The sequence below is a fragment of the Ahaetulla prasina genome, chromosome 1 (genome assembly GCF_028640845.1).
Source record: "Ahaetulla prasina isolate Xishuangbanna chromosome 1, ASM2864084v1, whole genome shotgun sequence".
NCBI classification, from domain to species: Eukaryota; Metazoa; Chordata; class Lepidosauria; order Squamata; family Colubridae; genus Ahaetulla; species Ahaetulla prasina.
In genome coordinates this window covers 83,263,410-83,281,092 of record NC_080539.1, presented here as the reverse complement: position 1 = coordinate 83,281,092, position 17,683 = coordinate 83,263,410, and the positions used below count along the sequence as shown (strand labels likewise).

Genomic DNA, 17,683 nt, shown 5'->3' with positions numbered 1-17,683 from the left:
ACCATATTTTTCAGAGTATAAGACACACCATTTTCCCCCAAAAAAGAGGGTGAAAATCTGGGTGCGTCTTACTCTGAATGTAGCCTCTGAAATGGAGGTTTCAGAGGATGAAAAAAAAGCAAGGCGCAGAGCTCACAACCAATGAACCTGTTGCTAAAATTCACCTCTGGGAACAGCTAATTCGGGGTATTCCAGGAAGCTGATCCACCCGCCAATCAGCTTTTTTCTTATTTTCCTCCCCAAAAACTAAGGTGCATCTTATACTCCAGTGCGTCTTATAGTCCAAAAAATACAGTAAGTGTATGTGACAAATTGCCTTTTCTAAAATACAAAAAAACCCCTATCAGGATTGGAATACTTACTACAAAAAATGATAATTGTTATTCTATATAGCCAACATTTAATACTGTTTAAAAACTATTCTTACGCATATTAACATTTTTATTTATTTATTTATTTATTTATTTATTTATTTATTTATTAAATTTGCATGTTAAATTTTAACATGCTTTTGCCTGTTTCTGCTTTATTTTTTCCTTCAGTACATTAAAGCAAACATTTGTTTAAAAATATACTACTTACTGTATCTATTAAGTGTATAGCTGCTTTAAGTAGAAAGCACTGAGCAGCTCCTCGTAGAAGAATCTGATGTGTGATCATAGTACACTGCAGAACATTTCTGTAAATGGATCAAATACATGTGTTGGAAACTCAAACAATGAACTGATAGAGAAAATTCACAGAAACAAAATTCAGAACATCACCTTAATGCAAGGAGCCCTTTGCTATCCAGTGCTCTACATTGTGGTATATGTGCCAATGCCATGGAGAGAAACAAAACAGGAATAGCACACCAGTGCCTATTGCTCATCTTCTGAATAAATTTTAACAAAAAGCTCCCTTTAAAGAGAAAGAAAATAGCATTGTTATCATATTGAAGATGGAGTCTAGCTTTGATTCTATATGGAAGCCACAAGGACTTTTTGCTTGAGATTAAAAGAAATGCTATATTAATTTTGGTATTTGACAATTAGAATTGTTTACGATTATAGAAGTACTATGTAATAATTTCAGATCACAAGGTTACTTTTTACTTGTAACTGTATTAAATAAAGTAGGAAGCTATTTTTTTTCTTTTTTCCCATTATCCTTTGCAATATGTCCCTTCCTATTTTTCTCTCCATTTATATATTTAATGAAGTATAATAAAAATAAAGCTAATTTCAATATGGAAATAAATACAGGAATAAATATATTTTCTCAATCACAATTTAGATTGTAATCCTCAGATCTATAGAATCTCTTCTAATCCTAGCCCTAAAGGCAGATTTTTTTGACCTGGGGTATAAATATACAGCATAACTGAGAAAGAGAAGGTTATGAAATAAGATAAGGCAAGGCTAGGCAACAGTATGCTGTTTTACTGGTTTCAATTTTATGAGTGTTTGATATCACTTGTGCACTTTCCCTATCATTCCCAAATTCTGAGCCTCATTACTAGAAAAAGAAGAAACAATTTAACACAGTAACCACATTCGTGAAATTCAGCAAGTGATTTGGGGTTAATTTTTCTCTTTCAAAAGGTCACGGCCTCTCTAATGCCATTTTTGGTACATGCCAATAAAATCTTCTGCATTATGGGTCTGCGCCTGCCCCAGAGACTTAGTGATATCACTAGACAAATCGTGCACAAACACCAATCCCCATGTAATCATCATCATCAAATTCGTATCTGACTTTGTAACAAAAATAAAAATAAAAGCCAGTAGTAATAATAATTATCCTGAAGCAGAGAACTGACATTTATGCTATTCCAAAATAATGCCATTAACTACACATACTTTTTTCACTTTCTGGAAGGCTTGTGAAGAAAGTCGCCATGAAATTCTGCAAAATTATTCCTAATGGTGGACAAGTGCCCATAATCTGACCTGATACCCTGTTAAGTTAAAGCAAATACATAATTTAAAGAAATTCAGTCCCAAGGCTACAATTCAATTTTATTACAATGTTTTATTGGGTTATCAAATAAATTTGCAGATTATCAAAACCTTAAACAGAGATACGTTTCATGCTGATAAATAACTAAAATATTAGAAGAGTTCCCACAGTATTCATTTGGTCTGATTGTGAGGTAAGGGTAAAGCTGATTTCTGTGCATCCTGCTTTCCCTAGTACAGTGATGGCTAACCTTTTTGCTATTGCGTGCCAAAAGTGGGGAGAGCACAGGAAGGTTGCGTGCGTGTGTGCCCACACCCATAATTTAAATGCCTCCCTGCGCATGCGCACATCACCCCCCTGTGCTCCCCCCGCTTTTAGCACACGACAGCAAAAAGATTACCAGTGGGCATGGTAGGCCCAGTTTTCATTCTTCCCAGGCTCCGGAGGCTTTCTTGGACCCTGGGGAGGGCGAAAATGGCCTCCCCCACCCCCCCTGGAGGCCAGAAACGGCCCATTTTCCAAATTCTGGAAGGCCCGAAAATCAGCTGGCTAGTGCACGCATGCGCACTGGAGCTGAGCTAGGGTAACACTGAGCTAGGGCCTCTGGTGGCTCAACAGGCTAATGCAGCCTGTTATTAACAGCAACTGCCTGCAATATTGCAAGTTCAAGTCCCACCAGGCCCAAGGTTGACTCAGCCTTCCATCCTTTATAAGGTAGGTAAAATGAGGACCCAGATTGTTGACTTTGTATATAGTATACAAATGGATGAAGACTATTGCCTGAAATAGTGTAAGCCGCCCTGAGTCTTCGGAGAAGGGCGGGATATAAATGCAAATTAAAAAAAAAAAAGTGCATGCTCACAAATATGACTCCGCGTGCCACCTGTGGCACGCATGCCATAGGTTTGCCATCATGGCCCTAGTAGATTCTCAAACTTAAAAAAAAAAAAGACTCATCTCCCTTGTTGGAATGGGGCAAACTGTAGCTCAGAGAGTTCTGCAGGACAACAGTTTCTCAAAATTAGACATTTTGCTTGAGCAGAATTCCCATTCATTAAAGCTGCCTATGGGAGAGATCAATTGCATCCACTATGGCCCTTGACCTCTCAAAAAAGATAAATGTGGCTACTTCTGAACTGACAAATGAATTCACTAGCACTAGTGGCATCTAAGAGAGCTATTTTCTGGAGTTTCTCTTACTTCTTTTCTCACTGTGTTAAATGTAGGTGTGTCAAATATTAATGAGGGTGTTGATTTTTTTCTCCTCCCTATTCTGACTATAGTTCAACTGCTAGTAAAGATAGATACAAATATGCAGTTTTCCCCCAAAGTGCAATAAAAGCTGAAACCAAAAAAACTTATCTTCTCTTACTGAATTTTTCATCAAAACAATGTATTTACCTGCTATAAAGAGAACTTTCTGAGAGAGCATCCATTAAAGGGCCAATAATGAACTAAACAAAAGAAATTAGATTTTCATTAAAAGAAATAAAACAGACATTAATTGCAGTTTATTTGTTCTGTAGTAGATATCTTTTTAGATATAGGCATAGTACAATTAATCAGGTAAGAGTTACTGTATTTTTCACACTATAAGACGCCTCAGACCATAAGCTTTAGAGGAGGAAAACAAGAAAAATATAATCTGCCTCTGCCTCCCATCCATTCTGGCTAGCATCCAAACAGAAAACAGCTTGGTCAGCTTCAGCACGTTATTGCAGCCCCAGCATGTGGCTTGTCAGGGTTCTGCTCCGTTGTGCCCACCACCGGTCAACTGAGCAGAGCTGCTCCCGCCACCGGGGAACACTGGAACCTTTGCTGCCGAGCAGTTGATTGGCAGTTAGATCAGCCTCCTGGAATACCACCAATCAGCTATTCTAGACGGCAGGGATGGCTGCTGCTGCCACCTACTGCCGCTGCCACCTATCACCACCGATCACAGCCGCTGCGCTGTTCACTGCCACCACTGATCGTCACCGCCATTCGGCAATCAACGTCAATTGGCAGCGACGGTAGCAGCAATGGCAATCCCCACCGCCTAGAACAGATCGGTGGTATTCCAGGAGGCCAATCTAATGGCCGATCAGCTGCTCAGTCGCAAAGGCTCCAGCATACCCCAGCAGCAGCGAATGGCAGCACTGGTGACAGATGGCCACCATCAACCCCCTCCTCCCCCGCTGCAATATTCGCTCTATAAGACACACATACATTTCCACCCACTTTTTTGGGGGGGGGGGAGTGTGTCTTATAGTGCGAAAAATACGGTAAAATCTTCAGGTAAGATTATACAAGAACACTAGCTTCAACTTCTGAACAATAAGTAAAGGAATTATGAAGCAGTTATATAAAAAGACTTAAAACATTTTGTCCCAAGGGGATAGTGGCAACAGATAGCTAGGCCTTGTTTAGAGCAGTGGTCCCCAATCTTTCCGGCTGTGTGAACCAGTAGCGGTGGCAGTAGAGGGGGAGAGAGGGGAGGGTTCCACATGAGTGGTGGGCGAGCATGCATGAGCAGCTTCATTTGTGCAAGCAAGCGCACCCTAATCACACAAATGAAGCTTCACGCACACATGCTTGCCCACTGCTCATGCAAGTGGACCTGCATGCGCACACTCACCCGTCACTTGTGTGCCCTGTTCCAAACAGTCCATGGCCCACTACCGGGCTGCAACTCGGAGGTTGGCGATCCCTGCTTTCGAGGATTAATAAAAAGTATCTTATATGGATAGGCAGTAAACCTTACCTCTGAAAATCCTTGTGATGAGGGAAGACGTTTTCTTTGCCAGATTTCAAGAAAGTGAATGACACTTTCCTTTGCCAATGTCTTATTTTCACTCTCAAACATTCTTTTGTAAATGCACATATGCCATGAAGGATGGAACATCCAACAACCTGTTATTAAAAAACAAATATGTAAACTTTACATAAACTATTTCACTTGATTGCCTCTCTGTACAAATAATTTAATTTGTAAGAGCTGATTGTTTTATATAGTTTTAAAAATTATAAGAAACATCACAATAAAAATAATCTACAAAGAAAAACAATGTTAAAAATGTGGACTGCTTGAAAAGGATCTCTTGTCTCATCCTTAATACTGTAGTGGTTTATACAAGACAACCAGTTACTTAGATAGTCATAACTTAAACTAATCAAAACTTTAAAGATAAAAGATGAATGGAGAGATTAATATCTATCAATGTAATGTAGTAGTTATTACTAAGTAAAACTTCTGGATGCAATATAATTGAATGTAGAGTTCAAAAGTCACACTAGAGGAGACAGGACAGAGTGCCACTTCCCTAGCTAACAGTCGTTTTCCTAGGGTAGCTGAGGAAATATTGGGGCTGGCATTGGACAACCTAAACATTTTTATTCTGCAGGATTTCACTAAAGAAGCAAAAATGACATAGAACATTATCTGATCATCTAATCATTACGGTATAGGAGTACTGAGGACTGTCTAACTGTCTTGTCAATCTCACCCAGTGATAATTGGCAGATGTCACAAGCTGCATTAAATCATTAGTTGCAAAATGGTCAAAGATTGCTTAGCTGAAAGTTGGTTTCAGATGCGCAGCAAGGCACATTCTTAAACTAATGTTCTGTTTGGGTACAGCTGGCACCAGGATGGTGAAACAGTGGCCTCCAATATCAACGTAAGAATAGAGAATGGGGTTAGGGAAGGGATGTCAATTCAAGGCCTGGGGGGCGGATCCAGCCTTCAAGGTCCTGAAATCTAGCCGGCGGGGCTGCCCTGGAAACAGCAAAGGACTGGCCCGCGATGCCTCTGGCAGTGAAAATGGAGCTCAGGAGGGCCACAGGCAGCCGGAAGCTGCAGGAAGCCATCGCAGCTGAAAATGGAGATCAGGAGCCCGTTTTTGCTGGCAGAGCGCTCGGGCCACCACAGGCCCCCCCAACACAAGTGACGTCAAACTGGCCACACCCTCCCTGGTCCCCTGAGGTCAAACACAACCCTGATGCAGCCCTCAATAAAATTGAGTTTGACACTCCTGGGTTAGGGCTAGTGGATAAAATGAAAGTACTGATATGGTCCAAGGTCTACTTACAATCAGACTAGGTCAACTGGCAAAAATGCTAAGTTAGGAAAATCCAAGCAGCAAATCTCTGAGCAGCCCTTGAGACTATTCCTGCCCCAAAACTCTAACGCATCTAGGTCTACACTGGTTTGGTAAACCAATACCAAATCTTATCCTTAAATTCCTTTAAGGAGGTGCTTATGAGCAGTAAAACTATTTTGCAGAATGGACAAGCGTAAGAAAAAACATAGCATGGCTCTGAGGGCCAGATCACTTAACTGTGAACCAAATGTTTTGCATATTCTATAAATACACAGAATGATTGCCTTGTGGATAGAAAGGTGGGATATATAGCAAATTAATTAATTAAAATGATGATTTTATATTTCATTCAACCAACAATGTAATCTGTAATGGGGAATAGGGGAAAAGATGAACTAATGTCAAGACTGAATGACTTCTTATAAGGGCTTGCATTTTTATATGTTTGTTACCAACTACAAAGGCTAAAAATATTTCTAAAGGTCCTGAATAATCAAGCACCAGTAAATTTTGCAGAACTGAAAATAAATTCAAAAACTTACTTGCTGATACTAAACAACATTAACAGGACTTATCTTACCCTTTTCTTCTGATATTGCAAGTTCATACAAGCTATTCAACTTTGGTAAAACTGGCTTTATTACATGTATCTGAAATTGGAAAACAGAAATTACAATATTAACATGCTTTATAAATAAAAAGTATAATCATAGTTAAGAGCTAGATATCAATCTTTTAAGACCTGCATAACAGTAAGTGATGGGCGTCATGAAAATCTTAGCATAAATATTCTATGTAATTCACCCATAGGATTTCCTTTATGTACTTTACATTTTAAGTAATTCTGCTTTTAAGTCCTTTCAACAAATTTTAAGAAAAAATATTATTACTAGGTTTGAATCATTCCCTCTATTTTCAAATTCTATCCATGTTCTCTGAAGGTAAAGCAATAACTTCTATAAATGTTAATGTATCTATTTATCAATAAAATAGTTCTGATATCTCAATTCCTGCCTTCATCTACTTCTTGTATCTTATAACTATATCAAACCCTCACATAATTTAATATAAATTTAGTAAATACTGTAAATAAATTTTGTTTATAACAAAACCAATCCTTCTTAGCAATTATATTTACCTGATTTCCTTCCAAAGTCTCCATTATTAAAATATAATTTTCCCAAAACTGAGTAAATTGATCTTTTTTTTCAGCACACCACCAAAACAAACAAGATCCTATAAAATACGTAAAAAAGATGTTTTAGTCTTTTAAGCAAAGATATAGAAATAATCTTATGCCTAAATTAATGTCAATAACACAATAATGCAACCTCTGAACCCTTCAAATAATCATAGAAAAAGTCTCAGTACAACTTGTCCAAGTCAGCAACCAGAAATAATGCAGTAAGAGCATAATTCTCTCTTTGGAATTCTCAATGTTTTATCATAAAATGATACATTATATATATCTATATCTATATCTACCTACCTACCTACCTATCTATCTATCTATCTATCTATTTTCTGAGGTTTTCACGGGTGTTTGTATGTAGGTCTTTGGTTGTTCGGGTTTTCTCCCGTGTAAAATTGGAAGTGTCTTGGCGACGTTTCGACGAAGTCTCATTCGTCATCTTCTGCTCGTGAGCACGAAGCAGTAAACACCAGCCTGAAGATGACAAATGAGACTTCGTCGAAACGTCGCCAAGACACTTCCAATTTTACACGGGAGAAAACCCGAACAACCAAAGACACACACACACACATATATATGAATTATTTATCAATTATAGCTTTTATGTAAACTGAGAGCTTATGCACAGGACAAGTTCCTTGTGTGTCCAATTACATTTGGCCAGTAAAGAATTATATATTGAATGAAATTGAATGGGAAAGAACCCCATTCAATTTCTCTCTCCCTCTAACGAACAATATACTGGTACTGCATTGATGATATGCCATCAATTTGTTGTCAGCTCTTACAATCAGATAGATTTTATCCAGGATAATCTATTCCCAACATGGCCCTTTAGGTTTCCCAATGATATACCCATTGCCACTGCAATTGAGTCCATCCTCCTTCCCTACCCGCCCCTTCACCAGTATTATAGACTTCTCAAACACTATTACTATCTCAGCCCAATAAAATAGCTAATATTATGTAGATTGGAAGCTTTATTGCACCTCATTTGTTATTCATAGATAATTCTTTTTTATCAGCATCCATCACATAGTTATAACTCTTATATAGTTCCCAACTAAGTTGCATCCCAGAGGAACAAGTATGAAGCGGGTTCTCCTAGAGCAATGTATTAAAGTTTGACAGGGCAATGCGACAATGAAAAGATGTACTACTATAATTTTCTTTTGTTCTTAACCAATTTTTGGCTTACCTCATTCTATTTAAAGCTTAGGCTAGCATTTCCATTCATTGCTTTTAATGCAAACCCAAGTTCATTCTTAATGAAGTATTAACTTCACTAGCAACTGAATGAACAATGAACCAATACTGTAGTCCTCACTCCCCTTATAGTTCTATCCATCTTCTTTTATCATGGGAACCTTTAAAAAAGCTATTAATCTATTTCTGCACATGTCTTGTGACATGATCTCGGACAGGAAAGAATAATAGTTCTCTTAAACAATCTATATTATAAATCCTTAGTTACACTTTTTGCCCTTATCTGAGAACATTTAGAAAATCCATAGAGGCATATTGCCAGTTTTCTCAACTACATTTACTGATATCCTCCATCTTTGACTAAATTCATTCTATTAATATACCTACTATTGACTTTATTATTATCCAAAGCAATATTTGATTAAAAAATAGTTCCAGCAATTTGGACCTCCTGATCCAGGATTTTACGCATCTCAACTAAAATCCCACCAAATACTTTTTTTCAGTCTATGTAAGGAGTTTCAAACACTCTATCCTTTTCACACAGGGAAGGCATTTTGACTGCTATCTTCTGCAATGTTTCCAGAATTATTATACTTTTTTGCCCCCCAAATGTGAACAGAATTGTATATGTTCCAGATACATATCTGCCACGGATCTGTATAAGGCCATTACAATTTTGGGTCATACAATCTTTTCAGTTCCTTTCCTAATGATCCTGACCATAGTATTTGGCCAATTGTAATATTATCCAAATTTAGCAAAATTGACCAAGCTGCTTATGGAATTTCAGAGTAGAATGACTGTGGAGAAATGGTTTGATCATCATTTATTTCTCATTTATGGTCACCTAATGTTAAGTACCCTCTGACACCTGCAAGATTCTAAATGCACGGTACTCCAGATTAAAAGAAATTTACTATGCCATTCCAAAACCTGTCCAGCTGGTCTTGGGCTGGAAAGGCAGCACAAGCACGCTTTTTCCCACAATCATTTCAGATACTAAACGCTCGCTTTGGGCTTTGGGTTTAGCATAGGCCACTCAGAGCCGATAGATACCATTGCCATCGTCCAGGCTACACCTGCACTCCAAGGCCACTTTGTCAGATGCATCGACGGCTTTCTTCAACAAATACCGCGCTCTTTTCCGGCACAGAGCATCGCTCTCGGACAGGCCCTTTTGCACCACTTCCCAAAAGTTGCAAGAAAACCTCGCATCCAGCAGAGAAGCCGCCTCGCCGCCATCCGTGACCCCGTCCAGTCGGGGAAAGAGGACGTCGGAGAGGGCGCTCAGGACGAGCAGAGTCCGGTTCACCCGCGGGGCATCGGCGAGGGGCGACAGCACCAGGCCTTCCCAGATGATACTCAGGGCGGCGCCGTTTCTTCCTAACGCGGGCAACAGCCTGCCGCCCACCAGCAAGGCTTTCTCTTCCTCCCGCTCGTCTTCTCCCTCCCCACGCAGCAGCTTCAGGGCGGCCGCCACGGTCCGCCTGAGCAGCGCGGGATCCTCCAGCCAAGGCGCCGCCGCGCACAGGACCTCGACGCTGCCCTCCATTTGCGAAGCCTGAATCCCGGCGCAGGTTTCCAGAACTTCTCCGGCCAACCGCTCAGCCAGGCGGGGTCCGCAGACCGAAACGCAGGAACGCAGCACTCCACCGGCGGCTGTCACGAATCGCCGCCACCCCTCCGGGCTTTCACCCGCCGGTACGCCGTTCCCGCTGAGAAGCGCCGGGAGGCAGCGGTGCAACGCCAGCTCCCGAGCCGCCCGTTGCGCCTCTTCGCCCTGGTTGCGCGGCCCGACACGTGTCGCCCGTTCCAAAAGGAAACGCAGCGCCTCCGCTCGCTCGAGGGTGAGCGCACCCTCTTCGCCGCACACCGCCCGCAGCCACGCACCCCAACCGGGGCACTGGGAGAGCAGCGCGTCGGCCAGCACCGCATCCATGGCGAAGGGAAGCACGCGGCCTTGCAGTCAATTAGCGCGCGGCCTGCCCTGCCCGGTACTTTTCCCCAGCAGCCTTTGCGCTGAAGGTGGCTATAGAGAAGGGCTAGCCTGGTGATAGGTTTAGCTGCGCTTGCTAGGTTTGTTTTGGCGAGGCTTTTTCCCTTCGCTATACTAGACCGCTGTGAGGCAGGAATTCAGCTGGTGAAGCCGTTCCCCTTCTTGTATTGCACAGTATCGCTAATTTATCTAATGCATGAGGTACGACTAACACTTATAAACAGAGTAGGACTAGGTTAAGGATTTTGGTTAGGGAAGGTGAAGCCCGGTACCTTAAGCCGAGGAAAGAAAACCCTTTAGGCAAAGTAAGGATTTAGCCGGCAAAAAGTATTAATTGCATAGAACTTGTCAGATTCGAATGTTCACTCTTTGTTTGTACACTTAACCGCTAGTTTATAAAACAGATTCCAAGATTACGATTGCATTATAATAAGAAGCGAAGTTCTTATTGATACTTTACTCGGCAACCGGCTTATGATACCTTATAACAAGAGTCTTCAAACTTGGCTCTTTTAAGACTTGTGGACTTCAACTTCTAGAGTTGAGAAACTCTGGGAGTTTATTTATTTATTTATTTATTTTATTAAATTTTTATACCGCCCTTCTCCCGAGGGACTCAGGGCGGTGTACAGCCAAGATAAAACAGGAAATATATATACAAGTTAAAACATTTAAAACCTAGCAAATTACAAAAAGACTGAATATTAAAATTTAGTTTTAAAATTTTAAAAATATTAATAAAACCCCAAATTAAAATTTGGCACTATTATGCTAGTTGAAGTCCACAAGTCTTAAAAGAGCCAAGTTTGAAGACCCCTGCCTTGCTTGCAGTGGGAGTTGCTTGGTCCTGTCTTAATTCCTGTGCAGCCCTTGGGGGAATCCCAATATCCCATACATTAGGGTAATTTTATACACTGATGATACTAAGTTTATGTGCGCCTTTGCTGTGAAGATAGTACGATCTTGTGCTAAAAGCAAAATGTATGCAAACTAAGGTCTTGTGGTGGAGATAGGTTCATATAAGAATAGGTTGCTTATAAAAAATGGTTATTTACATTCTTTAGATGCAGCTCAAGAACTCAAGCCATGTTTTTACACATAGCTCTATTTGCAATTTAAGAGAAAGGTTGTTGAGTTGGCTTAATACCTTTACAACCCAGAATACTGCAAGTAGAAAAAATAGAATGCAAGTAGAAAAAATAGGGACCACCTTTGGTGTTCCATGCGCCTTCGGCATTTAGTCATGTCATGTTTAGCCACATGACCATAGAGACGTCTTCGGACAGCGCCGGCTCTTCAGCTTTGAAATGGTGATGAGCACCGCCTCCTAGAGTCGGGAACGACTAGCACACATATGCGAGGGGAACCTTTACCTTTACCTAGGGGACCCAGATTACTCTTAATTTATACATGTTACTTTATTTTTCTTCTGTAATCAATCTATTTGGTATGAAGTGAGCATTCAACCATTTCCAACATTTTTTTATAAAAATAAAATATATATTTTCTTCTATTTGTCCATATCGTGATCTTTTGACAAAACTCAATTTTTGATATAGCAAAAGTATGTTTTGATATAAAATGACCTGCTAGAAAATCAAATAGACAAAATCCATACTTGGTTTTTCAAGTAGCTTATATGCTACTTCATTTTATAGAATGGCATAATTGGTAAAAAGTAGTTGCATTTTTACCACACAAGTAAAATATTTTAGGAGGATGTGTTCAGCTATTAAAGTTTCTAATTGTTGGCTCAGTCTAAGACATTAGAGGTAGACCTATTCTTTGATTGGGCAAAATATACTCAAGCTGTAGCCCAAAATGCTGGCTTTTCCTCATATTCTGCAAAACTGAGGCTATCCAGGAAAAAAAAAAGTTGTTGAAGACCTGTCCAACATTCAAGCTGAACATTTTCTTTAGAATCTATCTTTAAGCTTTCTTTTTACAGAATAATCAGGAGTCTGGTGGCACATCTTTCTGACATTGTTATTAAAAAGCATACATTTTTGTGAGCTGCATATCACTGCAACAGATGCATAGACTGGCTAGAACGGGTTCCCAACTCACGGTCCATGGACTGGAACCGCTCCATGGTATGCCAGAAACGGGGCCACACAAACAAGGGAAGCCCCATCCCAACCAACCCCCCTCAGGTCCATGAAAAAACCTCTCTCCACAGAACCGGTCCCTGGTGCCCAAAAGGTTGGGGGTCACTGAGCTAGAAGACTGATACAGAATTTAAATTGATGAAAGGCCAGGGAAGAAAACTCGCATAAAAGCTTTAAGCAATTTCAGAAGGTTTCAACGAAAAATGGGTTTTAACATATTACAGTTGTTATTACAGTTGTTTTGGTAAGTATTTGTAATCTGTCTTAACATGCAGTCCGCATAATCAAGCTTTTCTCCACGTTCTTTTCCCCCTTCACATTTCTCTTCCTTCATTTTCCTCTTTATTCCTTTTGCAATAATCTTTGAACTTGCACTGACACCCAAAAATATGCAAGTGGGTAGAAAGTAAACATTTTTAAAGAGTGGTTATGACCCCCTCTTTCCCAAGCTGGTGGAAAGGGGGTAGTGTGAAAATCCTTTGAAACAAGTTTTATCAGAGAGATGCCAAAGTTTGCTGAGTGCTGTATACAGTAAAGCCTGATTGTTCTCTGTGTTGTAGTGTTTGCTTTTCAAAGAAGTAGCAATCATACCTGGAAGGGAATGAGTTTCCTGTAGAAACCTCTGATCATTTGACCTGATCTTCACCCTGCGGAAGGAATTGCTATGTGGGGGGGGGGAAGGGGGAGGAGGACCTGTGAAGCTACAGCCAGAAGGAAATTGCAAAAGCAGGGAGGAATTTACAGGCTTCAGGTTGGAAGAGACATCATGGTGCAGCTTTGATGGAATAACTTCAAAAGCAATTTACTGCCTGCCTAGAGTTTTGCAAGCTAAGTTAATAAAAGGAAGCGGTTCCAAACACTTCAGCTCTTCCAACTTCTTCATGTAGTTTCAGATTGTTCATTAATCCACAAACATTTATTATATGAAAATAATTTAATAAATACTACTTCAACTGATAGTGCCATGAATATTATTAACTCAAAGCCACTTTTTCTTGTGGCTTACTATCCAATCCCAGGTAACTCTATCTTGCCACTGGCCAGCTCACCTTCAGGACTAAAGACTAGCATATGTAGAGCTCTGTGGAGGCCCCAAAAAGATTAATTAAGCCCAAGTGACCTTCAATCATTTATCAACCATCTGTTGAGTCCCAGACATTTACTGACCCCCTTTTGACCTCAAGTCATTTATTTACCCCTTGGATAGTCCCATTGACCTGTGAGTGTCAATATTAACTACTTTGGGGGACCCTAATATAAGGCAAGGAATAATATGTGCTCTAATACCCACAGCAGCCCAGGCAAGAAAAACACCCTTTTCTAATTTTTCCTGACTTTCATGAGAGAAATAATTGGAAGGGAGGAACAATATCAAAATCATGTTTTCCCTATCTCATTCAAAAACCAACCTTGCCTGTCCTCAAATCAATAAAAAAGACAAAAAGAATGGTTCAATGAATCCTCATTTTCACATGGCCTCTAAAAACACAGTTTTTTTCCTTCTGGATGCAATGAGAAGTAAGCAAGCAAACTCATCTTTTTTCATTAAAAGATAAAGTTTTGATTGTTTTGTTTCTTTTTAAAAAAAATGTGTACAAATTATTTACTATTTTCAGATGCCCCGGTACTGCAGAGTTTGGTAACTTATGAACTGACTTAAGTTATACTGTATTGCTTTGATTTGGGATTCTACATGGCTACTTATCTTCTAGTATTGCTTTTTTCTTAGTGCATTATTTTTTTGTATCTTTATTGGTGAAATGAGAAAATTATGAGCCCTTGGAAGAAGAGGTCTGCCAGTGATATTTAATTACTCTCTTCCAGTTCATAACACATTACTATGAGATTGATCTGGCAGAGAATTATAACCAGCATCTTGGATTGCATTCAGAACCCCAGCTGGCAGCAGCCTACAAAGCAGTGGTGAACATGGCAGGAGAAGGATACTGCAAAATCTCCATTCCCACCCCACTCCAGGGGAAAGATGCTGCAAAATCTCCATTCCCTCCTCACTCCTGAGGGAAAGATATTGCAAAATCTCCATTCCCACCCCACTCTGGGGCCAGCCAGAGATGGTATTTGCCGGTTCTCCAAACTACTCAGAATTTCTGCTACCGGTTCTCCAGAACCTGTTAGAACCTGCTGGATTTCACCCCTGTCGCAAAGCAATGGAGGCATGGGTAGTGCATTGCAGTGGTCCAGTGAAAGGGAAACAGAGAGCCAGCTTGGTCTAACAGTTAAGGCACTAAGTGGGAGAACCTGAGTTCATGTCTCTTCTTAGCCATGAAAGCCAGCTGGGTGACTTTGGGCCAGTTACTCACTCCCAGCACAACTCACAGAGTTGTGGGGAAAATAGGAGAAGAAAGGTGTGTTGGATATTTTTGCCACCTTGAGTTATTTGTAAAATAATAAAGGTGGGATAAAATGAATGAATGAATACCCTGGTTTGGGAATGTATGGAACTGACATACCACATAAACCTGTAAAAAGACCCGCTTGGCCACAGCTGACACCAACTATTGAGTAGGATCTATAAGTCCAAAAGGACCCCCAGACTGCATACCAGTCTTGCATGTGGCAAGACTGGTATAATACACAATTTCTTAGTAGTAAAGAAAGTAGTAAAGAGTATAAGACACACCCCCAAAATGGGTGGAAAAGTCTGTGTGTCTTATACAGCGAATATTGTGGCGGGGGAGGGAGGAGAGTTGGTGTGACACCAATCAGCTATTTTGAACGGGCCGCTGAGACAATGCTGAATGGGTGGTGATGAATGGGCGGCGGCAAACGGGCCAGATGGATGCTGGGACGCAGAGGCAGATTTTTTTCTTGTTTTCCTCCTCAAAAGCTAGGTCTTGTAGTCCAGAGCATTTTATAATCCAAAAAATATGGTAATCCCATTAAAGATTAAAGCTATGATGTCCCCAGAAGCAGGAAGCTCAAAGTTATATATGTCAAGACTGAGCCCAAATATGTTCTTCCCCATTCAGGTCCTCATAATCAGGGGTCTCCAACCTTGGTCCCTTTAAGACTTGTGGACTTCAACTCCCAGAGTTCTTCAGCCAGCTTTCATAATCTCCTGGCTCTTGATCAGAACTTAGTTAGCCCAATTGGTCATCATCAACATACTGATGACACCTCAGCCCAAACTGTTGGTAAGCTCAGTGGTTTCATGTAGACTTTAAACAAAAGGGGATAGAGACCCATGCAGCACCCACAAGTGAGGGCTGCGGACACAACCTCTTTTCTCAACACTGATTGAAACCTGGCACAAACCTTTGCAAAACAGTACCTTCCATTCAATTCCTGAACTGGTCCAACCAGCCATGACTGATGCCACTGAAAGCCGCTGAGAGTTCAAGGAGCATCAGAATGGACATGTAACACACATTCGTTGTCAAGGTCATTGACAACTACAACTATGGCAATCTCCATACTTGATGTTTATCCTGAAACCCAATTGAAACTGAATCTATGTAACATCTGGGCCACTACGTTCTCCCATTTTTATTTTTATTTTTGCTTGGGGTATGCTTTTTAGAATTCATTACAAAACAGAATCATAAAATGCTGTATCATTCTTACAACAGTAGGTGTTGCTGTTGTCAAGACTTCTTTTTTTTCCTAACTTCCTGTTCTTACAAAGAGTTTGTTTCTTAAAATAAATGGAAAAATAAGTGTGTCATGGAACTGCAGAAAAAACAATGACTACCAACCTGCCTTCCACTGAGGACCTGTATACTGCACGAGTCAAAAAGAGGGCTGTGAAAATATTTACAGACCCCTCACATCCTGGACATAAACTGTTTCAACTCCTACCCTCAAAACGACGCTATAAAGCACTGCTCACCAGAACAACTAGACACAAGAACAGTTTCTTCCCAAACACCATCTCTCTGCTAAACAAATAATTCCCTCAACACTGTCAAACTATTTACTAAATTTGCACTACTATTAATCTTTTCATTGTTCCCATCATCCATCTCTTTCCAGTTATGACTGTATGACTGTAACTTTGTTGCTTGTATCCTTACGATTTATATTGATATTGTTTCCTGATTGTTTATTTGTACCCTATGACTATCATTAAGTGTTGTATCATTAAGTGTTAAATCTGTACCCCATGACTATCATTAAGTGTTGTAAGTGTTGTACCTTGATGGAGATAACTTTTCTTTTATGTACACGGAGAGCATATGCACCAAGACAAATTCCTTGTGTGTCCAATCATACTTGGCCAATAAAAAAATCTATTCTATTCTATTCTATTCTATTCTATTCTATTCTATTCTATTCTATTCTATTCTATTCTATTCTATTCTATGTAACAGAAACAGATGTCAGCCTGCGAGTGAGCAAACTAGCTATCTCTTCAGACAGTTACTTATGCCTCGATATCATAATGTCCCCGTGCGGGTTACAATTTTCTGCCAGATCAATCCTGTAGTAATGTGTTAGCTAGCTAGATGCATAATAATAAGTTGTAAATCTGAGTTTTTCAAGCATTTATGGCTATTTAAATGTGTATTTTTAAATATATGGCCTATAACATTGAAATGCCTTTTAAAATAAAAATTTCAAAGATAGATTCATATTGTTATCTTTGAAGAATCTGTCTATGTGAGAAGTTTTCTTAAATAAACTATGCATTTGTTATAAAAGTCGTTGCCTTTTTTAGAGTGACGTCTTTTAGGTAAACTTTGCCAAGTAGCCCTTGTACGTCTATTTAATTATTATTCAAGTCCTGTGCTAATCATATTGGAGTACAAATATACTCCACAGTTCTCAATCCACAGCTACAGTCTTCACGTCATTCCATTTTAGATTGGTGTTTTTTGGGTCTTCCTGAAATGTTTGGTGCCAGGTTTTCTTTGGCCTTCCCCTTGTTCTCCAACCATCTGATAGTGTCCAATTGATTGTGGTCTTTGCTGGACGTTGCTCACTCATGAGGAGCACGTATCCATCAAAGCACATTCTTCATTCCCTTATGTCCATTTTATAAACATGTATGCCATTCACCAGAGTCCATTAATTGAAATGTTCAAAAATTGTATATTTTATCAGATGTATTACTATATTTTGTGCCTCAGACATGAAATGTCAAAAAAAAAAAAAAAAGATGCAGCAGACATTATGTCAGACTATGGCTAATACC

The 17,683-nt window shown here is 39.9% G+C and overlaps 1 protein-coding gene across 1 annotated transcript in view; it reads right to left on the bottom strand.

Annotated features, from left to right (window-relative positions):
* TARBP1 (TAR (HIV-1) RNA binding protein 1) overlaps positions 1-12,012 on the bottom strand; it is a 43,071-nt gene extending 31,059 nt beyond the window's left edge. The window contains exons 1-8 of the mRNA XM_058166280.1: positions 9,481-12,012; positions 7,162-7,259; positions 6,604-6,673; positions 4,685-4,833; positions 3,343-3,395; positions 1,842-1,939; positions 765-900; positions 583-679 (exon numbers count right to left, since the gene is read on the bottom strand). Coding sequence (XP_058022263.1) covers positions 583-679; positions 765-900; positions 1,842-1,939; positions 3,343-3,395; positions 4,685-4,833; positions 6,604-6,673; positions 7,162-7,259; positions 9,481-10,363 — 1,584 coding nt within the window. The 5' untranslated portion in view covers positions 10,364-12,012. The remainder of the gene's footprint in view (positions 1-582; positions 680-764; positions 901-1,841; positions 1,940-3,342; positions 3,396-4,684; positions 4,834-6,603; positions 6,674-7,161; positions 7,260-9,480) is intronic.
* Positions 12,013-17,683: the final 5,671 nt, after the last annotated feature.